The sequence below is a fragment of the Pelodiscus sinensis genome, unplaced genomic scaffold (assembly GCF_049634645.1).
Source record: "Pelodiscus sinensis isolate JC-2024 unplaced genomic scaffold, ASM4963464v1 ctg59, whole genome shotgun sequence".
In the NCBI taxonomy this organism is placed as follows: Eukaryota; Metazoa; Chordata; order Testudines; family Trionychidae; genus Pelodiscus; species Pelodiscus sinensis.
The window spans coordinates 70,977-94,816 of record NW_027465846.1 but is presented as its reverse complement, the minus strand read 5'-3'; the positions used below and the strand labels follow the sequence as shown (position 1 = coordinate 94,816).

The 23,840-nt window shown below is 65.7% G+C and overlaps 1 protein-coding gene across 2 annotated transcripts in view; it reads right to left on the bottom strand.

Annotated features, from left to right (window-relative positions):
- The window catches only part of UBA1 (ubiquitin like modifier activating enzyme 1), a 33,374-nt gene extending 15,716 nt beyond the window's left edge, over nucleotides 1–17,658 (bottom strand). Inside the window, exons 1-10 of one of the 2 annotated variants that reach the window (XM_075914873.1) lie at nucleotides 17,617–17,658; nucleotides 16,877–16,971; nucleotides 16,040–16,171; nucleotides 15,463–15,537; nucleotides 15,047–15,185; nucleotides 14,412–14,532; nucleotides 11,835–11,910; nucleotides 11,588–11,724; nucleotides 11,047–11,125; nucleotides 1,483–1,645 (exon numbers count right to left, since the gene is read on the bottom strand). In XM_075914873.1, the coding sequence (XP_075770988.1) occupies nucleotides 1,483–1,645; nucleotides 11,047–11,125; nucleotides 11,588–11,724; nucleotides 11,835–11,910; nucleotides 14,412–14,532; nucleotides 15,047–15,185; nucleotides 15,463–15,537; nucleotides 16,040–16,171; nucleotides 16,877–16,971; nucleotides 17,617–17,643 (1,044 nt within the window). In that variant the 5' untranslated portion in view covers nucleotides 17,644–17,658. Of the gene's footprint in view, nucleotides 1–1,482; nucleotides 1,646–2,744; nucleotides 2,769–11,046; nucleotides 11,126–11,587; nucleotides 11,725–11,834; nucleotides 11,911–14,411; nucleotides 14,533–15,046; nucleotides 15,186–15,462; nucleotides 15,538–16,039; nucleotides 16,172–16,876; nucleotides 16,972–17,616 lie in introns of those variants that run through there. The other variant, XM_075914876.1, reaches the window with a different exon arrangement.
- Between the last annotated feature and the right edge of the window lie 6,182 nt (nucleotides 17,659–23,840).

Sequence of the window (23,840 nt, the reverse complement as noted above, 5' to 3'; positions counted from 1 at the left end):
TGCTTTTAGGCCTAGCGCATCAGAGCAGGTCAGTGGTCCTGGGCCCAGGGACCCGGGCAGCCTGTGAGACAGACAGGAAGGGGCTTGCAGGAGGGTGCAGCATCTATAGCGCAGTCAGGGAGAGAAGCCAGGGGGCCAGGCCCTGACTCCCTCAGCTCAATTCATCTCCATGGCACCCTGACCCCCAGCCTGGGGATTTCACTGCTCCAGCCCCGCAGGCCACACAAGGGCCTTTGGCTCAGCTCGCCGGCGCAGCCCTGCCTGGCTGCACCACGGGAAGCATCCTGGGGCCGTTCCTGGCCCCTGTGGGAAGCGCCCTGTGGCTCGGCACTACGGGTCAGACAATTGGTGCCCTCCGGCAGGGCAGCCCCCCAGCACAGCCCTGCCCCTCAGACAACAACAGGCGGGCACCACCTGCCTGGCAGAAAGGAGAGGAAAGAACGGTGCTGGGGGAGACTGAGGCCCGGGAATGGGGGGCCCCAGAAGCCCACGGCAGAGGAGCGCCCGGGGACTCTGGTATGGAAAGGAGGTGGCAGGGGGGCATGGCCAGAGCAGGACCGAGCCCAGGCATGAGTGTGTCCCTGCTGGAGGGGACCAGCCCGGCTCTTTCCCGCCCCACAGCGCCGGCAGGACTGATCCTGGAGCCCTGTGCCAAGTTCTGAGGGGACCGCAGCCAAGGGGGGCAGAGAAGAGCCCCCAGACCCGCTCGGGCCTAACCAGGAGGTCGGCCGGGTGGCTTAGGGACCCTTCCTGCCCTCAAACTCTGGGCTAGCACAACGGGACCCGGAGAGGTGCACATGCAGGATCAGCAGGGCCCATCTAGCCTATATCCCTGGGTGCAGCCCTGGCCAGCTCCACAGGAAAGGGAGAATGACTCTTGGGGGGTTATCTGCCCCCTAGTAATCATTAGATTTGAGTGTAATCCCTGAGGGGAGAGGCTCTCCCACGCCCAGGACACGTCAGCCTGGATTACAACCCCGGATCTTCAGCGGACTCGAGGGAGACCCCCCCCCCACCTGGTACGAATCCCATTCAATCCATCAGCCCAGGGCCCCTAACTAAAGAAGGGTCTGTTAGCCCACCCAGTCTCACACACGGCATGGCTGGAAACTTCCCCCCAGTTAGGCCTGGATTAGCCCATCTGGCCACTGCGCTACCCTGGGAGTTTATGGGGAGTGGCCGGGTTCTTGGGGTCAATGACAGCCAGCAGCAGTGAGTCCCACAGTGGCTGTCCCACGTCTCCCGCTGTATCCCCTTTCCGTGGCTTCAAAGGGCCCCTCGTTCTCGCCAGGAGGCAGGGCAGGGCTGCACACGGAGATGTGCTCAGATAATTTAGGGGTCTGGGCAGCGCCTGGCATGACGGAGGGGGGGGCTCTGATCTCGGTTGGGGTCTGGACGGCACCTGGCCTGACAGGGCTTGGGTTGGGGTCGGGGTCGGGGTCGGGATCTCCAGCTCCTGCCATCCCCCAAACAATCACAAACCTCATCTAAGTTTTGCTGGTGCGATTTCCCGGCAGTGGCTGTAGTTTTGGTCTCGTTAACCCAGGTTTCAGTCTGATTTTCCCCAGGTGGATTTTTTTGCCTCTCAACTAAGTTTTTGAATGTGGACTTTCCCAGCTCAGGTTTGTCTTTCTTCTTTTGTTGGCTGCAAGAAACCAATTTGTTTTTTTTTCATCAAACTGTCTAGATTGGCCAGAGCGTCCCAGGATCTCCCGTGCACCACTGTCAAGAGCATCACATCTGGGACGTGAACAGCGCAACCACGCGCACAAGGCAGAGCGGGCGCTGATAATCGACTTGGCGGGCCCCGCACAACCAGTGCTACCTCCTCTACGTGGAGAGAACCTCCTCCAAGGCCTCGGTTCGGGCCCCAAACCCGACTAGCTAAGGCGTTTGAGTTCGGAGCTCAAGGAGACATGAGGAGCCAGGGGGAACCAGCATGGGGGGTGGCGGCTTATGGAGAGATCGGAGGTGCCTACACAAATCGTCCTTTGCAAAACTGAATGACCCCATTTAGCTCCAGTCAGCCCCAAACCAGGCCAACCAAAAGCCGGAAACAATCAAAGATTGGCAGGGAAAGGGCTTCCCAGACTGCAACTCCAGGGAGCCCTCTAGCCCCCCCCCCCGCGAGAAAGTCTCCCCAAGCACAGAAGTGGGGAAACTGAGGCACAAAGCAGGGGAGGTTTTTGCACAGTGTATGGGAGAGCCGACATGCAGGAGTCCTGGCTTGCAGGCTCCCCCCTCCCCCTCGGCTCTTACCCACTAGCCCCCACTCCCCTCCCAGAGCGGGGGAGAGACCCCGGGAGTCCTGGCCCCCAGCCCTGTCCCAGCCATTATGCACAACACAAGCAGGAGGCAGGGAGTGAGGGGCTAGATGCGTCAGGAGAGTCAGACATTTTGGGGGGGCAGCCAGGACCTCCCCTAGTGCACCCCCAACTTACCCGCCCCTCCTACAACAGCCCCCATTGCCCCACCCCCACTCAGAATGGTCCCCACTGCCCCCCCACCCCACCCCCACTCAGACTGGTCCCCACTGCCCCCCCAGCGCACCCGCCCTGCCTACCCCCACCCAGACTGACCCCCCCAGCGCACCCCCACCCCTCCCACCCCACTGCTCCCCACTGCCCCCCAGGACACCCCCACCCCCAGGGCACCCCTCCCCCATAAGGGCCTCCTGCCCCTCCCCCCACAGCCCTCTCTGCCAGCCTTGGGGACCCCCCCCGCCGGCCCCGCCCCCCGCTCACCCCTCTCTCTCTCTCTCTCTCTCTCTCTCTCCCCCTCGCGCCGCTCCCGCCGCTGACGGACCCGCCGGGCTCGGGCTGAACCACGCGCTGAACGGGGGCGCGGGACCGAACCATCCCGGGCGTGGGGGGGGGGGGGTTAGAGCGCCCGCCCCCCCCGACCGGATCCGCATGGCTCCGAGCCCGCGCACCCCTCTCCCCCCCTGGCGGCATGGTCCGGCCCGGCCGCGCGGGGCCTGCTGGGGGCTGTAGTCTTTGGGGCCCACAGAGGGACCGACAGCCACAGGGTTGGGGGACAGACAGATGGGGCAGAAGGACAGACGGACACAGGAATGGAGAGAGGGACGGGGGGACAGACAGATGGGGCAGAAGGACAGACGGACACAGGAATGGAGAGAGGGACAGGGGGACAGACAGATGGGGCAGAAGGACAGACGGACACAGGAATGGAGAGAGGGACAGGGGGACAGACAGATGGGGCAGAAGGACAGACGGACACAGGAATGGAGAGAGAGACAGGAGGACAGACAGATGGGGCAGAAGGACAGACGGACACAGGAATGGAGAGAGGGACAGGAGGACAGACAGAGGGGCAGAAGGACAGACAGACACAGGAATGGAGAGAGGGACGGAGGGACAGACAGATGGGGCAGAAGGACAGACAGACACAGGAATGGAGAGAGGGACGGGGGGACAGACAGATGGGGCAGAAGGACAGACGGACACAGGAATGGAGAGAGGGACGGGGGGACAGACAGGGGGCAGAAGGACAGACGGACACAGCAATGGAGAGAGGGACAGAGGGACAGACAGATAGGACAGACGGACACAGGAATGGAGAGAGGGACGGGGGGACAGACAGATGGGCAGAAGGACAGACGGACACAGGAATGGAGAGAGGGACAGGGGGACAGACAGATGGGGCAGAAGGACAGACGGACACAGGAATGGAGAGAGGGACAGGAGGACAGACAGATGGGCAGAAGGACAGACGGACACAGGAATGGAGAGAGGGACAGGGGACAGACAGATGGGCAGAAGGACAGACGGACACAGGAATGGAGAGAGGGACAGGGGGACAGACAGATGGGGCAGAAGGACAGACGGACACAGGAATGGAGAGAGAGACAGGAGGACAGACAGATGGGGCAGAAGGACAGACGGACACAGGAATGGAGAGAGGGACAGGAGGACAGACAGAGGGGGCAGAAGGACAGACAGACACAGGAATGGAGAGAGGGACGGAGGGACAGACAGATGGGGCAGAAGGACAGACAGACACAGGAATGGAGAGAGGGACGGGGGGACAGACAGATGGGGCAGAAGGACAGACGGACACAGGAATGGAGAGAGGGACGGGGGGACAGACAGGGGCAGAAGGACAGACGGACACAGCAATGGAGAGAGGGACAGAGGGACAGACAGATAGGACAGACGGACGCAGGAATGGAGAGAGGGACGGGGGGACAGACAGATGGGGCAGAAGGACAGACGGACACAGGAATGGAGAGAGGGACGGGGGGACAGACAGATGGGGCAGAAGGACAGACGGACACAGGAATGGAGAGAGGGATGGGGGGACAGACAGATGGGGCAGAAGGACAGACGGACACAGGAATGGAGAGAGGGACGGGGGGACAGACAGATGGGGCAGAAGGACAGACGGACACAGGAATGGAGAGAGGGATGGGGGGACAGACAGATGGGGCAGAAGGACAGACGGACACAGGAATGGAGAGAGGGACAGGAGGACAGACAGAGGGGGCAGAAGGACAGACGGACACAGGAATGGAGAGAGGGACGGGGGGACAGACAGATGGGCAGAAGGACAGACGGACACAGGAATGGAGAGAGGGATGGGGGGACAGACAGATGGGGCAGAAGGACAGACGGACACAGGAATGGAGAGAGGGACGGGGGGACAGACAGATGGGGCAGAAGGACAGACGGACACAGGAATGGAGAGAGGGACAGAGGGACAGACAGATGGGGCAGAAGGACAGACGGACACAGGAATGGAGAGAGGGACGGGGGGACAGACAGATGGGGCAGAAGGACAGACGGACACAGGAATGGAGAGAGGGACAGAGGGACAGACAGATGGGGCAGAAGGACAGACAGACACAGGAATGGAGAGAGGGACGGGGGGACAGACAGAGGGGGCAGAAGGACAGACGGACACAGGAATGGAGAGAGGGATGGGGGGACAGACAGATAGGACAGACGGACACAGGAATGGAGAGAGGGACGGGGGACAGACAGATGGGGCAGAAGGACAGACGGACACAGGAATGGAGAGAGGGATGGGGGGACAGACAGATGGAGCAGAAGGACAGACGGACACAGGAATGGAGAGAGGGACGGGAGGACAGACAGATGGAGCAGAAGGACAGACAGACACAGGAATGGAGAGAGGGACAGGGGGACAGACAGATGGGCAGAAGGGCAGATGGACACAGGAATGGAGAGGGGACAGACATTGTTCAGAAGGACAGATGGACACAGGAATGGAGAGGGGGACAGACATTGTTCAGAAGGACAGACGGACACAGGAATGGAGAGAGGGACCGGGGGGACAGATATTGTTCAGAAGGACAGTCGGACACAGGAATGGAGAGAGGGACCGGGGGACAGACATTGTTCGGAAGGACAGTCGGACACAGGAATGGAGAGAGGGACCGGGGGGACAGACATTGTTCGGAAGGACAGTCGGACACAGGAATGGAGAGAGGGACAGGGGGACAGACATTGTTCAGAAGGACAGACGGACACAGGAATGGAGAGAGGGACCGGGGGACAGACATTGTTCGGAAGGACAGTCGGACACAGGAATGGAGAGAGGGACAGGGGGACAGACATTGTCAGAAGGACAGACGGACACAGGAATGGAGAGAGGGACCGGGGGGACAGACATTGTTCAGAAGGACAGATGGACACAGGAATGGAGAGAGGGACAGGGGGACAGACATTGTTCAGAAGGACAGTCGGACACAGGAATGGAGAGAGGGACCGGGGGGACAGACATTGTTCGGAAGGACAGTCGGACACAGGAATGGAGAGAGGGACCGGGGGACAGGCAGACAGAAGGACAGGTGGACACGGGGTGGAGAAGCAAACAGGCAGAGGGCCGGATGGACAGGCAGGGGGACAGGCAGACAGGTGCAGCTAACATGAGTGTTTTTGTGTGGCTGGAAGGAGGAGGAGGGTACCAAGTCCTACACAGTGATCTGCTGATAAGCGTTGCAGGGTTCTGTGTCTCACCCTGCCAGTTGCCCTGGCTTCGTGTCCAGTCTGCCGAGGAAGGCCTGGGACGGCCTTTCGGTCACCGTGTCAGCCTTGGACTGAAATTCTCCGCACAGCGGCTTGGTGTGAGTGAGAACGTGTGTGCAAGCCAGGTGGTGAAAAGACACGAGAAACTGAGAGCTGAGCGGAGACCATCCACTGAGCGGAACAGAGGAGCCTGGAGACAACAGACCGACTGGCCCAAAGGCAGACCATAAACAAGAGCTGAGGAGCCCTGCCCCTAAACGCGGAAGGATAACTGGGGAGAAAAGCCCACGGTTAGGACACAGGGATTGCCTTTTCCCTGAGAAAGCTCCCCTGTGCTTCTTCTATGTAATGCAGGGGAATGGACAGACCATGTTCCCTCTAATCTTTTCCATCCGTGTGCAGAATAAATGTTACGTGCACAGAGGCCTGGGTGACTGTGCACCACCAGTAGAAACCAAAAACCTCCCAGCAGGTGCTCTGCAACTCTGCTGCATGGCAGGAGAATCTCTCCCGCACAGCGCCCAGCTTACATAGAACATTATTATGCAGACATGGGGATGGACAGACTTACGGATAGCGGAGAGGACGGAGGGACACAGGGCCAAAGGACGCACTGACAGGCACAGGGACAGAGACACACAGCCGGCCACGTTGGGAAAGGGACAAAGGGAGGAAGGACGCAGGACACATGGACACTGGATGGTGGACAGACAGACGGAGGGTCAGAGACGCAGATTGCCGCAGGGAGGAGGGACGGACAGCGGTAGAGACGGGGACAAGAAGACAGACAGACATGAGGATGAGAGACACAGGGACGGACAGACACAGGAATATGGGGAGGAGATACAGGGAGCAGCTCACCTGGTAACAGCCACAGGGACAGACAGGGGAATGCTGGGGTACCAGACTGGATGGGTTACCGACCACAGCCAATCCCCTTAACTCTGCCCTTTTGTGTCCCACCTTGAAGTCAGCCCCAAGCCTGTCACAGAGGGATGTTTCTTCTCCCTGCTTCCTGCCATGCCTGGGCGCAGGTGGTACCTCAGGCCGCAATACAGGGCTGTGCGAGGAACGGGGCTGGGACCGTAGACCCCCCCAGAAGTTGGCAGGCCCACCGTGACTGTAGCAAATCGGCCTCGCGCAGGCAGCCGTGCCCGTCACCACCAGACACCTTCCTGCCTCAGTTTTCCCCATTCTACCCTGGCAGTCCCCCCTTCTCTGGTGGCAGAGATAAACCGCCAGCGGCTTGCGAGGATCCCACGCTACGGCGGGGGAGCACGCCCCCGGGGCCGCGTCAGTGCAGTCCAGTGGAAGGAGAAGGCAGCCACCGTGACCTCTTCCCTCACGCGTTTTGCGTGGCATTTCCTCTGGTTTTAAGCAATATTCCTCCAGGAGGGATTTTACCAGGCCTGCTGCTTCTGCGATTAATCCTGGGGCCTGTCGACGCTCCCCCCCCACCTCCGCCCCCGACTTCGCTTGCCCACCTCAATTTGCCTTTTCACCGACTCTGTCTGCTTGGATTTTCCTGGGGTTTATCCCTGGCTCGGGTGGGTTAGAGGGGTGGGGCTCCTGGGTTTTCTTGCCAGCTCTGGAGGGAAGCAGGGTGTAGTGGTTAGAGCAGGGAGCCTGGCCTCCTGGGTTCCAGTTTCTGGAGAGGAGTGGGGTCTAGCAGTTAGATCCTTTGCTCCGATCCTCTCTCTGGGCTCTTCCCAGCCCCTTCCCACCCCCCCCCCCCCGGGAGGGACGACGGAGGAAGAACTGCCCATAAAAGCTGCCAGAGGCAGAATCTCTGTTTATTGAGTGATTTCCAGACTCCCTGGCGGAGCTTGGGGGGCACAAGGCCAACGGGGGGGACCACAGGACAGCCTGAGGTTTCTGTATTCAAATCGCATCTTCCTAAAACATGCAGCTGGCCAGGATGGGCGGCCATGCACATCCCAGTCCATGGGCCGGCCCTGAGCTGGGGGCATAGGCAGGTTGGGAATGGGGGGGGGCAGTCCAGCTCCGATCCGGCCTCCGAGCCAGGGACTGGTGGCTGGAATGGGGGGGGCGGGGAATGGACCGGAGGCCTCTCCCCTCTGGGGACGCTGGGTGCGGTCCAAGTGCACGGAGATGTACAAAGGGGTTAGTCCGTCATTTCTTCCACGGGCCCGGCTGGCTCGCTGGGCCGCTCCGGGCTGGAGGGGTCGGTGGGGCGGGCCCCCTCCTCGGGCCCCTCGGGGAGCGGCACGGAGGGGCGGGGGCCCGGCTCCAGGGCGCGGAGCCGCTGCATGAAGGTGGTGACGCGAATGGCTTTCTGTGGGGAGAAGGGAGCCAGTCAGAGACTTGCACGCTGCTACCCACCCCACGGTGCCCCTCAGCCCTGCCAGCCGAGGGGGGAGGGGGAAGTCCCCAGCCCGGCCCCTCCTCTTTTTCCCGCCCCCCCAGCCCCTCCCCGCCCCATGGCCCCCTCTAGCCCCCCCGGGGGAACTCACCCGCCATTTGGCTTTAGCAAAGTTCTTCTCGATCTGGGCACAGACCCCGTCCTTGAGGTTCTTTTCCGACGCCGCGGTGCCGGCGATCCTGGGGGGGGACCAGTGTCGAGGGCATTGGGGTGGGGGGATGACGTGGGGGTGCCAGATGGGAGGGGACCGGGAGAGATGTGAAGGGGATGATGGGGGGGACAGTGGGGATGGGGATGGAGGATACAGAAAGACCCGGGAAGGGTGTAAAACATTGGCTGCCGTTAGCCCGGGCAGGTGGGGGGGGAGCCATCCCAGACTAGGGGCTCTGGCTGAGGCCCCCGCAGCCAAAAGACACCCCCTTTCCCCCCGCCAGACTGGCCCATGTACCTTCCACCCCCCCCCCCCAGCCAGACTGGCCCATGTACCTTCCACCCCGCCCCCCCCGCCAGACTGGCCCATGTACCTTCCACCCCGCCCCCCCCAGCCAGACTGGCCCATGTACCTTCCACCCCGCCCCCCCCCACCAGACTGGCCCATGTACCTTCCACCCCGCCCCCCCCAGCCAGACTGGCCCATGTACCTTCCACCCCACCCCCCCCCGCCAGACTGGCCCATGTACCTTCCACCCCGCCCCCCCCGCCAGACTGGCCCATGTACCTTCCACCCCGCCCCCCCCCCAGACTGGCCCATGTACCTTCCACCCCCGCCCCCCCCCACCAGACTGGCCCATGTACCTTCCACCCCGCCCCCCCCCCCGCCAGACTGGCCCATGTACCTTCCACCCCGCCCCCCCCAGCCAGACTGGCCCATGTACCTTCCACCCCGCCCCCCCCCGCCAGACTGGCCCATGTACCTTCCACCCCGCCCCCCCCAGCCAGACTGGCCCATGTACCTTCCACCCCGCCCCCCCCAGCCAGACTGGCCCATGTACCTTCCACCCTGCCCCCCCCAGCCAGACTGGCCCATGTACCTTCCACCTGCCCCCCCCAGCCAGACTGGCCCATGTACCTTCCACCCCGCCCCCCCCCCCCGCCAGACTGGCCCATGTACCTTCCACCCCGCCCCCCCCCCGCCAGACTGGCCCATGTACCTTCCACCCCGCCCCCCCCAGCCAGACTGGCCCATGTACCTTCCACCCCGCCACCCCCAGCCAGACTGGCCCATGTACCTTCCACCCTGCCCCCCCCAGCCAGACTGGCCCATGTACCTTCCACCTGCCCCCCCCAGCCAGACTGGCCCATGTACCTTCCACCCCGCCCCCCCCCCCGCCAGACTGGCCCATGTACCTTCCACCCCGCCCCCCCCCCGCCAGACTGGCCCATGTACCTTCCACCCCGCCCCCCCCAGCCAGACTGGCCCATGTACCTTCCACCCCGCCACCCCCAGCCAGACTGGCCCATGTACCTTCCACCCCGCCCCCCCCAGCCAGACTGGCCCATGTACCTTCCACCCCGCCCCCCCCAGCCAGACTGGCCCATGAACCTTCCACCCCGCCCCCCCCGCCAGACTGGCCCATGTACCTTCCACCCCGCCCCCCCCCCCGCCAGACTGGCCCATGTACCTTCCACCCCGCCCCCCCCCGCCAGACTGGCCCATGTACCTTCCACCCCGCCCCCCCCCGCCAGACTGGCCCATGTACCTTCCACCTGCCCCCCCCAGCCAGACTGGCCCATGTACCTTCCACTCCGCCCCCCCCCCCGCCAGACTGGCCCATGTACCTTCCACCCCGCCCGCCCCCCGCCAGACTGGCCCATGTACCTTCCACCCCGCCCCCCCCCAGCCAGACTGGCCCATGTACCTTCCACCCCGCCCCCCCCAGCCAGACTGGCCCATGTACCTTCCACCCCTCCCCCCCCCCGCCAGACTGGCCCATGTACCTTCCACCCCGCCCCCCCCCCGCCAGACTGGCCCATGTACCTTCCACCCCGCCCCCCCCAGCCAGACTGGCCCATGTACCTTCCACCCCGCCACCCCCAGCCAGACTGGCCCATGTACCTTCCACCCCGCCCCCCCCAGCCAGACTGGCCCATGTACCTTCCACCCCGCCCCCCCCAGCCAGACTGGCCCATGAACCTTCCACCCCGCCCCCCCCGCCAGACTGGCCCATGTACCTTCCACCCCGCCCCCCCCCCCGCCAGACTGGCCCATGTACCTTCCACCCCGCCCCCCCCGCCAGACTGGCCCATGTACCTTCCACCCCGCCCCCCCCCGCCAGACTGGCCCATGTACCTTCCACCTGCCCCCCCCAGCCAGACTGGCCCATGTACCTTCCACTCCGCCCCCCCCCCCCGCCAGACTGGCCCATGTACCTTCCACCCCGCCCGCCCCCCGCCAGACTGGCCCATGTACCTTCCACCCCGCCCCCCCCCAGCCAGACTGGCCCATGTACCTTCCACCCCGCCCCCCCCAGCCAGACTGGCCCATGTACCTTCCACCCCTCCCCCCCAGCCAGACTGGCCCATGTACCTTTCACCCCTCCCCCCCCAGTCAGACTGGCCCATGTACCTTCCACCCAGGCTAAGAGTGGGTCACACCCCCATGAACTGCCCATCCCCCCATTGCCCCACAAGTCCCTGCCCCTCCCCACTCACCAGACGTGCCCCAAGGCCTCCTGTGCCGTGATCCTCCGGTCCTGATCCACCTCCAGCAGCTGCGAGACCAGCATCTTTGCTGCAGTGGGGTGGGGGAGGGGTCAGCAAGGGGTAAACACCCCCCCATCCCAGAGGGGCAGGGAGATGGGGGGAGAAGAATGGGGCAGGCTCTCGGGAGTTTGGAGATGGCAGGGGTGGGAGGGTCTCACAGGTGAAGAAGATCTCATCCCAGTGAGGGGGCAGTGGGACTCTGTGGAGGGCAGGGGACTCACCGGCGGGGAGATCGCGTCCCAGTAGGGTGGCTGGGGGCAGTGGGGGGCAGTGGGACTCTGTGGGGCGCTGTGGGGCACTGGGGACTCACCGGCGGGGGAGATCGCGTCCCAGTAGGGTGGCTGGGGGCAGTGGGGGGCAGTGGGACTCTGTGGGGCGCTGTGGGGCACTGGGGACTCACCGGCGGGGGAGATCTCGTCCCAGTAGGGGGGTGGAGGCAGTTGGGGGGCAGTGGGACTCTGTGGGGCGCTGTGGGGCACTGGGGACTCACCGGCGGGGGAGATCTCGTCCCAGTAGGGCGGGTCGAAGCTGTACTCCCCGGCCAGGATCTGGCGGAAGAGCTGCCGGTCGTGCCCCCGGCCGGGCTCCTGATCCGGGTCGGCATAGAACGGGGGATTCCCCGACAGCCTGTGAGGGAGGGGCGGTCAGGAGGGACCCCAATGCGCCCCGGGGACACCCCAATGTCCCCTCCTGACCTCCTCCAACCCCAGCCCTCCCCGCCCCCCAGCCCCACTCACAAGATGAAGAGGATGACCCCTACGGCCCAGCAGTCCACGGGGCGGCCGTAGCGTTGCCGGGCGATGACCTCAGGGGCTGGGGGCAGAGAGATGGGGTGAGACCCACAGTCAGGATGGTTTGAGTTAGGGTTTGGGAGAGGGGGGAGGCAGGGCCGTGGTACTCACAGTGGGGGAGGGGTGCTAGCCAGGGAGGGTCAGACACTTGGGGAGGGGCAGGGGTGCATACCCAGATACTTGGAGGGAGGGAGGGCGTACCCAGGTACTCAGGAGCTGTGACCCCCTGATCCCCACATGCACCACTTCTATAAGGCTGTGACGTATTTGGCACAAAGTCTGCCTTGTGAAGGAGCATTTGAAAACTCGTAATCTGCTGAACATTAGTATCCTGCTGCGACCCCCCCCCCCCCCACCGCACCCCCGCGGCGCGGCACGAGGTGCCCAGTTATTTCCTTCTGCTGCCGGGTTGTGACTGAAACAGCGAACGCCCACAAGCCAATTTCTCAGGGACAAATCCTCGCCCCATAGTAGGCGGGGTGTGTGAGAAATCAGGGATTTGATTCCTCTTGTCAGGTTGCAGGTAAGTTCTCCTGCCCTACAGGCAGGGCTCGACAAATTCTGGAAACCCTACTCACCAGACAAAAAAGGGACTCGCCACCCTCCCCCCAAAAAAGTGGTTTTTTGAAATAGCATAAATTCCTAATAGGAATAAGAACCATAATTACTAATAAGTTATTAATAAATATTTTCTAACCCTCGACCTTTTCCCTCTGCTGCCACGTCTCCTCCCCTTGCTCCATCAGCTTCCCCTTTCATCTTCTTCTTCTCCTGACCCCCTTCCCTCCCCTCCCCTCCCCTCCCCTCCCCTCCGCACAAGCCCCTTCCCCATATTTTTCCCCTCCCCTCCCCTCCCCACAGTCCAGCCCAGCCCCTTCCCCTCCCCCAGGGCCAGCTCCCAGGGCCAGCTCTAGGATTTTTGCTGCCCCAAGCAAAACATTTTTGGCTCCCCCCCACACACTTTTGTTGTTCTTTTACAGGTTTGCATTTTGCAACGGGGTTTTTTTGTTTGTTTTGGTTTTGGTTTTGTCCCGGCATTTTAGCCCTAGAAATAGCAAATCGCATTTTCAGTTGTTTTTTTCCATAAAGGCAAAGGCACTTCAAGCGAACTCCCCTTTCACTCCCTGCTGGGTCACAGCAGCCTTTTCCCTGCCCTCCCTGTGGACAAGCACCCCTCACTCCCGACCCACAGGGTGCAGGGGTCAGCATAGAGCCAGAGGGGTGCAGGGAACAGTGGGGGGTACAGGGGTGGCACGGGGAACAGGGGGCACAGGGGATGCGGGGTGCGGGGGAGGCACGGGGAATGGGACGCGGGGAACAGGAGGGGCAGAGGGATCGGGGTCTAGGTGCAGTGCAGGGAACGGGCAGCACAGAGCTGGGGGGCAGGGATCGGAGGGGAGCAGGGTGCAGATCCAGAGAGCCGCAGGGCAGAGGGAGAGCGGGGATCCGGGGTGCACGGAAGCAGGGGAGGCGTGGGGAACGGGCGGCGCGGAGACAAAGGGGCGCAGGGCGGGTGCAGCGAGCAGGGTGGTCGGCCGGCAAGGGGGTTGGGGCCGGCGGGGGGGCCTGGCTGCACCACAGCCAGCTCTCGGGGCCACGCAGCCAGAGCCGAGCTGCCGCGGCCCTTTGAAATCAGCGGGGCCGTGTCATGGCAGCGCCCTGGCGTCTGCCGGCGTCCCGCCCTCTGGCTCGTGCCCCGCCTCCTCGCGCCGGAGCTGCACGCAGGCAGCCCGGCGCTGAGAATCTCCGCGCTTCCCCCTTCCCGGCGGCGCTCCGCTCCTCCGCCTGGCAGGCGGATCGGATGTGGCCACGTCGGCCATAGTGCAGCCTTCGCCCAGCCCGTCACAGCCGCCCACCGGGCCAGTCCGCCCCTGCACTCGCCAGCTGGTAAAATCTACTCTCCGTGGGCAAGTGCGTTAGTCGAGCCTGCCTATAGGAACCCCTTGTGTGTGCCTCAGTTTCCCCCAGGGCACAGCACCAATCCCTAGATGCTATTGGGAACTCCAGGTGTGACGCTGACTGAGCCACCTTTGGCCTGGGAAGACAGACAAGCGGCGGAGGAGGGGCAGGCCGCCGTGGGGCAGGCTGGGCTTGGGGAGAGGGCTCCTGGTTGGAATTTCACTAAGACTCGGGCCCCCTCCAGGGGAAGTGGAGCCGTGGGGGGTCTGGAGGCAGCTGGTGGTTCCCGAAAGGTACCGCCGCCGGCTGCTGCGCCTGGCCATGACATCCAGAGGCCCTTCGTACCCTGGGCCTGGGGGCTGGGGCCGGTAGCTGGGAGTGGGGACAGGCTGGCTTGGGGGGCAGGGAATGAGCCAGCTCCTGGCTCGGGGCCCCCTCTCCCCAAACTGGGCTGCCCGGGCTGCGCCTGGCCCCTGCGCTGACCAGTCTGTTCTGCGCCGGGGCCCTGTCAAGGCCCAGTGACTCCCCACGCTTTGGTGACGGGGGGAGGGCACAGATACTTGGAGGGCATCTCAGGAACTCAGGCAAGGAGGAGGTGGCTTGGACGGGGATGGGGGGCCTTACCCAGGTACTCGGGCGTCCCGCAGGGCTCCGTGATGGCTCCGTTCTCAAAGCGCGACAGGTAGAAATCCCGCAACACGACCTTGGCGCGGCTTTGCTGGGTGTGGTAGACCAGGTTCTCCAGCTGGGGGTACGTCGGGCGTCAGACCCCCGCCCGGCCTACAGCGTCAGCCCCATGGCGCCCCTCCCCCGCCAGCCCCACAGCAGCGCCCCCTCCCCCACCAGCCCCACTGCACCGGTCCCAAAGCGTCCCTTCCCCTGCCAGCCCCACAGCGCCTCCTTCGCTGTCAGCCCCCCACAACTCTGCCACCTCCTTCCTCAGGCTGTCTGCCCCACATTAGCCAGCTGCTCCTCCCCCCCCCCCCCCCCCAGCCAGCTTGCCCCCTCCCCTCCCCACCCTACTGGGCACAGCACAGAAGTGGCCACCAGAGGGAGGATGTGAGCTAAAGAAACCAGCCAGCGAACCTCCCAAAACCCTGGCGAGTGGGCTGGGAGCCGGGGCGAGTGGCTGGGAGCCGGGGCGCCTGGGTTCTCCCCCCGGCTCCGGGAGGGGAGCATGGCCTGGTGGGCAGAGCAGGGGATTAGCCTGGCCCCGGTGGCAGCGCTGGAGGGGGGCCCGGGGCTGGGGGGCAGCTGACCTTGAGGTTGCGGTGCACGATGTGCAGGCCGTGCAGGTAGGCCAGGGCCTCCAGCACCTGCCGGACGAGGCTGCTGGCGTCTCGCTCCGAGTAGCAGCCCAGGTCCAGGATCCAGTCGAAGACGTCCCCGCCCGTCGCCCTGCCGGGGCAGCGCCGCACTGGCTTAGCCTGGGGGAGCCCGGAGACCCCCCGTTCCCAGCCACGGAGCCTGCTCCCCCCCGCCCAGGATGGCCCCTCGGACCACTCCAGGGTCCCCACGGCCTGTACCCCCTTTGCTCCCTCTGCTGCAAGGGCAGGATCGACCCCCCCTTCCCAAACCCTGGCGCCCCCCAGCCACGGCCCCAGGCTCCCCTCCCCCCCCAGCCACGGCCCCAGGGTCCCCTCCCCCCCAGCCCTGCGGTGCCCCCCCTACTCACAGCTCCTGGATGATGTAAAATTCCTTGCGCGTCTCAAAGGTGTCGATGAGCTGCAGGATGTTGGGGTGACTCACCCTGGGGGGAGGGAAGGGAAAGTCAAGCCCACGGTACCGCTTCCCTCAGAGCCGGTGCCACCCCACCCCCAAGCCGGGACACCCCCCCCTCCAGCCTGCCCCACGTTGCTGCAGGGACCCCCCCCCCCCCCGCGGGGACCCACCCTCCCCCCGCTCAGCACGGCCAACGGCAGCAGGCTCATGCTCACGTGACAATTCTAGCAAGCGCAAGGACGCTGGGGCCTGCCTCAGTTTCCCTCCTCCATGCACCAAAGGGGAGAGACTGGCTGGAGGCACTCGCAAAGAAGCAGGCACCCCCGGCAGGGCCAGGGAGCTCAGGTGGACACACCAGGGGCCAACAGAAAGACACAGCAGGGCCAGAAATATGCACCCTCAAGAGGATTTTGTGAGGTCAGGCCTGCCTCAGTTTCCCCCTGGTACGTTGCCTTGCTGCCAGGGGGGCTCAGGAGGAGGAAAGCGAGGTGCCGAAGGCGCTCAGGGCCCTCGCGTCCGTGGGCACCTACATTTTCAGGATGAGGATCTCGTTCCGGGCCGCCTGGCGAACCTTCCTGCCGTCCCGCTTCCGGAACCGCTTGCAGACGACGAGCCGGTCGCTCCGGCGCTCGCGGGCCAGGCAGAGCTCGCAAAACTCCTTCCTGGGGGCGGAGGGGGGAGATCGTACAGAGCCCCCCCTCCCATAGCCCCGCCCCCCAACCCCCAGCACCACCCGTTCTCACAGTCATCCTAACTGCAACCACCCTTCCCAGCCTGCCGCGTGCCTCAGTTTCCCCCTGCTGGCTGCTGTGCTCCTGGATGATGTAAAATTCCTTGCGCGTCTCAAAGGTGTCGATGAGCTGCAGGATGTTGGGGTGACTCACCCTGGGGGGAGGAATGGGGAGTCAAGCTGCCTGGCCCAATGGGAATCTGCCACGCCCAGGACAGAAGATCAGGCCACAGATGGGGGTGCTGGGGGAGCCAGTCCTGGGGAAACTGGACAGGCTGGGCGGACTGGGACAGCATTCCTCTCCAGGCATCGCGGCGCCTGGGCCAGGCCTAGGGGGTCCCAGCGAGCACCCAGCCGCCCAAGTGCCAACCCGCTGGGCCAGCCACGTGCCCCTCCCCACCGGGCCACGCCAAGGCCTGCTCCGGCCCTGGGTCCAGGTTCCTGCCTTGTCCCCCCAGGCTCCCGGGAAAAGTGAGGGAGGGCGGCCCCTTTGCTTTCAGGTGGCTCCCCTGGAGCCTGGTAAAACGATCCACCTCCCCCCTCAGCCTCTCTCCCCTGCTTGGGAAACTGAGGCAGAGAACGACCGATTGCCCCTGCGGCTGGGGCAGCGGGGGGGGAGGGGCCCCCAAACACTCACACGCTCAGCAGCTCCCGATCTCGTACTTGTCCGTGATGTCGCCCACGCTGCTGTAGCTCTTCTCCTCCCGCAGCCGGAGGCAGCCCCACGGCATCCTGGGGAGACACAGCCAGACCCCTGCTGAGCCCTTCCTTCCCCCTGCCGCCCAGCCCCCCTGCTCCGCCAGCCAGCCCCACGGCATCCTGGGGAGGACACAGCCAGACCCCCTGCTGAGCCCTTCCTTCCCCTGCCGCCCAGCCCCCCTGCTCCGCCAGCCAGCCCCACGGCATCCTGGGGAGACACAGCCAGACCCCCTGCTGAGCCCTTCCTTCCCTGCCGCCCAGCCCCCCTGCTCCGCCAGCCAGCCCCACGGCATCCTGGGGAGACACAGCCAGACCCCCTGCTGAGCCCTTCCTTCCCCTGCCGCCCAGCCCCCCTGCTCCGCAGCCAGCCCCACGGCATCCTGGGGAGACACAGCCAGACCCCCTGCTGAGCCCTTCCTTCCCCTGCCGCCCAGCCCCCTGCTCCGCCAGCCCAGCCCCACGGCATCCTGGGGGAGACACAGCCAGACCCTCTGCTGGGCCCTTCCTTCCCCTGCCACCCAGCCCCCCTGCTCCGCCAGCCAGCCCCACGGCATCCTGGGGAGACACAGCCAGACCCTCTGCTGAGCCCTTCCTTCCCCTGCCACTCAGCCCCCCTGCTCCGCCAGCCAGCCCCTCTATGCTGGGGCTGGCAGTGCCCGGGCCCTGAACCCCCCTTACAGGATCTGGCTGGGGGATGTCCTTCATGGCCCCCTTAGATCGGGGCTAACCCAGGAGTCCTGGCTCCCAGCCCGGGCATGAAACCAATGGTCAGCAGCTGCCCCCTGGGGTCTGATACCCCGGCAGGCGGGGGGAGCCCAGGGCCGGGCTGGGGGGCTGCGGGTGGGGAGGGAGGGGCACCAGCATGCGGGGGGAGCCTAGGACGGGCTCGGGGGCTGCGGGTGGGGATCAAGGGGCACCGGCGGGCGGGGGGAGCCCAGGGCCGGGCTGGGGGGCTGCAGGTGGGGAGGGAGGGGCACCAGCATGCGGGGGGAGCCTAGGACAGGCTGGGGGGCTGCGGGTGGGGAGCGAGGGGCACCGGCGGGCGGGGGGAGCCCAGGGCCGGGCTGGGGGGCTGCGGGTGGGGAGCGAGGGGCACCGGCGGGCGGGGGGAGCCCAGGGCCGGGCTGGGGGGCTGCGGGTGGGGGAGCGAGGGGCACCGGCGGGCGGGGGGAGCCCAGGGGCCGGGCTGGGGGCTGCGGGTGGGGAGCGAGGGGCACCGGCGGGCGGGGGAGCCAGGGCCGGGCTGGGGGGCTGCGGGTGGGGAGCGAGGGGCACCGGCAGGGCGGGGAGCCCAGGGCCGGGCTGGGGGCTGCGGGTGGGGAGCGAGGGGCACCGGCGGGCGGGCGGAGCCCAGGGCCGGGCTGGGGGGCTGCGGGTGGGGAGCGAGGGGCACCGGCGGGCGGGGGGAGCCCAGGGCCGGGCTGGGGGGCTGCGGGTGGGGAGCGAGGGGCACCGGCGGGCGGGGGGAGCCCAGGGCCGGGCTGGGGGGCTGCGGGTGGGGAGCGAGGGGCACCGGCGGGCGGGGAGCCTAGGGCCGGGCTGGGGGGCTGCGGGTGGGGAGCGAGGGGCACCGGCGGGCGGGGGGAGCCCAGGGCCGGGCTGGGGGGCTGCGGGTGGGGAGCGAGGGGCACCGGCGGGCGGGGGGAGCCCAGGGCCGGGCTGGGGGGCTGCGGGTGGGGAGCGAGGGGCACCGGCGGGCGGGGGGAGCCCAGGGCCGGGCTGGGGGGCTGCGGGTGGGGAGCGAGGGGCACCGGCAGGGCGGGGAGCCTAGGGACGGGCTGGGGGGCTGCGGGTGGGGAGCGAGGGGCACCGGCGGGCGGGGGGAGCCCAGGGCCGGGCTGGGGGGCTGCGGTGGGGAGCGAGGGGCACCGGCGGCCGGGGAGCCTAGGGCCGGGCTGGGGGGCTGCGGGTGGGGAGCGAGGGGCACCGGCGGGCGGGGGGAGCCCAGGGCCGGGCTGGGGGGCTGCAGGTGGGGAGCGAGGGGCACCGGCGGGCGGGGGGAGCCCAGGGCCGGGCTGGGGGGCTGCGGGTGGGGAGCGAGGGGCACCGGCGGGCGGGGGGAGCCCAGGGCCGGGCTGGGGGGCTGCGGGTGGGGAGTGAGGGGCACCGGCAGGGCGGGGAGCCCAGGGCCGGGCTGGGAGGACCCCGCCTGCCCCCCGCCAAGCGCCGATTGGTGACAACTGGACAGATGGACCCAGAACCCTCCTATCGCCCCGGTAACCCCAAGAACCCTGGCTGTTGCCATGGCAACCTGGCTACAGCCTCTTGAAGGCAACAGGAGCCGGAACCTGGTGTAACCTGTGGGGAGGGATAACGGGGGGGGGGGGGGGGCATGGGAGGGAACAGCCAACAACCAACAACTGCAACACGCAACCCAGACAGGTACACAGCACCCCTCCACACACATACACCCAGCATCCCCCCTCCTGCACCCCCCACAACCTCACCCCCCGACACCCCCCACAACCTCACGCCCACAGAACTGCACACAAACCCCACAATCACCTGACACTTCCTGCAACACCCCCGTCCCTCAACACAACCCACAAACCTGCACAACCATGCACATACACTCCACAACCCCCCATGCCCCACACCACTGCACCCCCCACAACACACACACTACAACTCCCCCCACGCTCCCCGATACCCACCTACTATAACACTGTGACACCTCCGCCCCCCACACCATGAAACCCCCATACCTAACCCCACTGCACACACACCCCACAACTACACACTGCGACACTTCCCCACAAACACACATACACACAGTGGCACACACCACACAACTTCCCCACACTCCGCAACCATATACCTACTGTGACATACGCCCCACAACTACACACACAGCATAACCACACACACACCCATGACACTCCCACAACCACATCACAAACACACAAACACTCACACACTGACAAATACCCCACAACCACACATACCCACAACTGCACATATCTGAAAACTGCACTATAACAAATACCTCACAACCCCACACGCTTCAACATTCCACACACAACCCAGACATATACACCATACACATCCCAGAACTGCACATAAACTGACACACTCCACAATTACACACAGTTCACAACTGCACAACCACACACACACTGCAACACCCCACAATCTCCCCACCCTGACACATGACCCACAGCCCCCCCCGCACACTCCACAACCACAAACCCCAACCACACACACACACTGCACCCCACATCCCACAACCACACATACACTCCACAACCTCACATCCATAGACCCCACAATTCCTCCAAACTGGGACAGAACTCCCACAACCCTACACACCCACTGTGACACACTCCACAAATGTACACCCACTGCACCACACAGCCCACAACTGCATGCACACTATAACATATGCACCACAACCATGCACACATGTGCACCGCACAATTGCTTGCACACAGACACACACCACAACTGCAAACACACCACACAATCATGCACATCACAATTACATATGGACTGCAACACACCACAACCTCACACACCACAACACTCACATACTAAACAATTGCATGCATACACTGCAACACTCACACCCCACAACCACACACTGTGAAATCCCCATCCATATGCACACAACCCGCCATCATAGACTCACTTTGACACACACCCCACAACTGCACACACACCTTGATGCATACATTACTGCACACACACACTGTGATTGACACCACAACCCTGCATACAAACACTGCAACATACCTACAACACCAAGACAACTGTATGCTCACGCTGTGACACACACTACCACACTGTGACGCATGCCCCACAGTCAGGAGCACACAGTGCAACAGATACAACACAGCCGCATTCACGCACTGTAATACACAAAAGACCCCAGCCTCGCAGACACACACGGAACATGGAAACAAACACACGGCAACCACACAAACGCAACAAGGAACAGACACACAATCCAGCTGGGCACGAAGACACCACACAGCCCAAGTGCAAGGCCACACACAACTCAGCGTTGTAGCCAGACAACAGATGTGAGACCACCGCAGCCAGCAGCACACCCCACAGCACGGGGCCCAGCCCCGCCAGCAGGGGACACACACCCTGGGGAGGGGTTGAGAACTGACAATGGCAGGGAGCACAATGGGAGCCCCCCAGAATGCCCCCTGCCACACCCCCAAGCACAGCGCCCCCTAGTGCCACCCTTCGGCGGGGCCAACCTTCAGCTACTTTTAACTTTGCCAAACTTCACCTGCCCCAGACTGCCCCACACAACAGCCCACCCCAAATGTGCCCACAGCCCTGCTCCTTTGGGGGGCGAGGAGAGAGCCCAGGCGTCTGGGCTCTTAGCCCCCCCCCAGCTCTAACCACTGGCCCCCATTCCCCTGGAAGGCAGGGAACGAACCCAGGCATGCAGGACCACAGTTCCCCTGCTCCAACCACTGGCCCTCACTCCCCTGGGAGGCAGGGAAGGAAGCCAGGCGTCCGGGCTCGTAGCCCCCCCCCCCCCAGCTCTAACCACTGGCCCCCACTCCCCTGGAAGGCAGGGAGGGAAGCCAGGCATGCAGGACCACAGCTCCCCTGCTCCAACCACTGGCCCTCACTCCCCTGGGAGACCGGGAGGGAAGCCAGGCGTGGGGTCTCCCAGCCCCCCTGCTCTAACCACTGGCCCTCACTCCCCTGGGAGACCGGGAGGGAAGCCAGGCGTGGGGTCTCCCAGCCCCCCTGCTCTAACCACTGGCCCTCACTCCCCTGGGAGACCGGGAGGGAAGCCAGGCGTGGGGTCTCCCAGCCCCCCTGATCCAACCACTGGCCCTCACTCCCCGGGAGGCAGGGAGCGAACCCGGGCGTCCGCCCCCCCTGGCCCCGCCCCGCCCCGCCCCGGCTTACCTGGGTCCGGTCACCGCGCCCCGCGGGCGCAGGGGCCCATGGCCGGAGCGCGGGGCGCTGCGCCTGCCTCCCCCGAGCCGCCGGGGAGCGAGTCCAGCGCAGCCCGGAGCCGCGCGGGGCGGAGCGCTCGGCGGAGCGGAGAGAACTAGGTCGGGGGCAGCGGGGCGGGAGCGGAGAGAGTCGGGGCGGGGGGGAGACGGGGAGCCCAGGGCCGGGCTGGCAGGGACCGCGGGGGGAACCGAGGGGCCCGGCAGGGCTGTGTTATAGGGGGGCAGTGGGTCAGGAGGGGCCCGGCAGGGCTGGTTATGGGGGGGGGGCAGTGGGTCAGGAGGGGCCCAGCAGGGCTGGTTATGGGGGGGGGGGCAGTGGGTCAGGAGGAGCCCAGCAGGGCTGGTTATGGGGGGGGGGCAGTGGGTCAGGAGGGGCCCAGCAGGGCTGGTTATGGGGGGGCAGTGGGTCAGGAGGAGCCCGGCAGGGCTGTGTTATAGGGGGGCAGTGGGTCAGGAGGGGCCCGGCAGGGCTGGTTATGGGGGGGGCAGTGGGTCAGGAGGGGCCCAGCAGGGCTGGTTATGGGGGGGCAGTGGGTCAGGAGGGGCCCGGCAGGGCTGGTTATGGGGGGGCAGTGGGTCAGGAGGGGCCCAGCAGGGCTGTTATGGGGGGGCAGTGGGTCAGGAGGGGCCCGGCAGGGCTGGTTATGGGGGGGCAGTGGGTCAGGAGGGGCCCGGCAGGGCTGTTATGGGGGGGCAGTGGGTCAGGAGGGGCCCGGCAGGGCTGGTTATGGGGGGGCAGTGGGTCAGGAGGGGCCCAGCAGGGCTGTGTTATGGGGGGTAGTGGGGTCAGCAGGGGCCCAGCAGGGCTGTGTTATGGGGGGGCTGTGGGTCAGGAGGAGCTCGGCAGGGCTGTGTTATAGGGGGGCAGTGGGTCAGGAGGAGCCCGGTAGGGCTGGTTATCGGGGGGCAGTGGGTCAGGAGGGGCCCAGCAGAGCTGTGTTATGGGGGGGCAGTGGGTCAGGAGGGGCCCAGCAGGGCTGTGTTATGGGGGGGCAGTGGGTCAGGAGGGGCCCGGCAGGGCTGTGTTATGGGGGGCTGCAGATGGGGCTAAGGGGCTGGGCTGAGTTATGGGGGGCTGCAGGTGGGGAGTGAGGGGCCCAGCAGGGCTGGTTATGGGGGGGGCAGTGGGTCAGGAGGGGCCCGGCAGGGCTGTGTTATGGGGGGGGCAGTGGGTCAGGAGGAGCTCAGCAGGGCTGTGTTATGGGGAGGCAGTGGGTCAGGAGGAGTTATGGGGGGGGCAGTGGGTCAGGAGGGGCCCGGTAGGGTTGTGTTATGGGGGGGCTGCAGGTCGGATTAAGGGGCTGTGCTGTGTTATGGGGGGCTGCAGGTGGGGAGTGAAGGGCCCGGCAGGGCTGGTTATGGGGGGGCTGTAGGTAGGGGTTGAGGGGCCCGGCAGGGTTGGGTTATGGGTGGGGGGGAGAGCTGCAGGTGAGGGAGGGGCCTGGCCGTGCTGGGGGGGCTGCAGGTGAGGGAGGGGCCTGCAGGTGAGGAGGGCGGGGCCTGGCCGTGCTGGGGGGGCTGCAGGTTGAAATGTGACTCCCCTTTGCTTGGCAGGGGGAGACCGGGCTCCCCCGGGGACACCTCTCCCAGGGTGCAGGTACCAGCTAGAGTCGCCCCCTCCCCCCCACCGATTCCTGCCTGGCCCCACTTCAGACCTAGCTAATCCCAAGGTCCCCCAGGAGAAACAGACTGGGCCGAGGGATCCAGCTTTGTCCCCTCCCCCCGGCAGTCTGGGCCCCGGCCCCACGTGGGGTGGAGCAGCCGGGAACAGCCCCACACAACGTGCCCTGCGGCTGCTCCCCAGGCCGGGCCTGCAGCCAGCGCGAGGGCCGGCTCGCCTGGGGCTGAGCTGCTATTTCTGGCCCTGGGGACGGCGCCGAGCGCTCAGGGAAGCAGGGCAGAGCCGGGGCTGACGCACGCCCCAAGGCTGCGGATCCTGTCCCTGCAGGTGCAGGAGAGAAGCCAGGAGGCCTG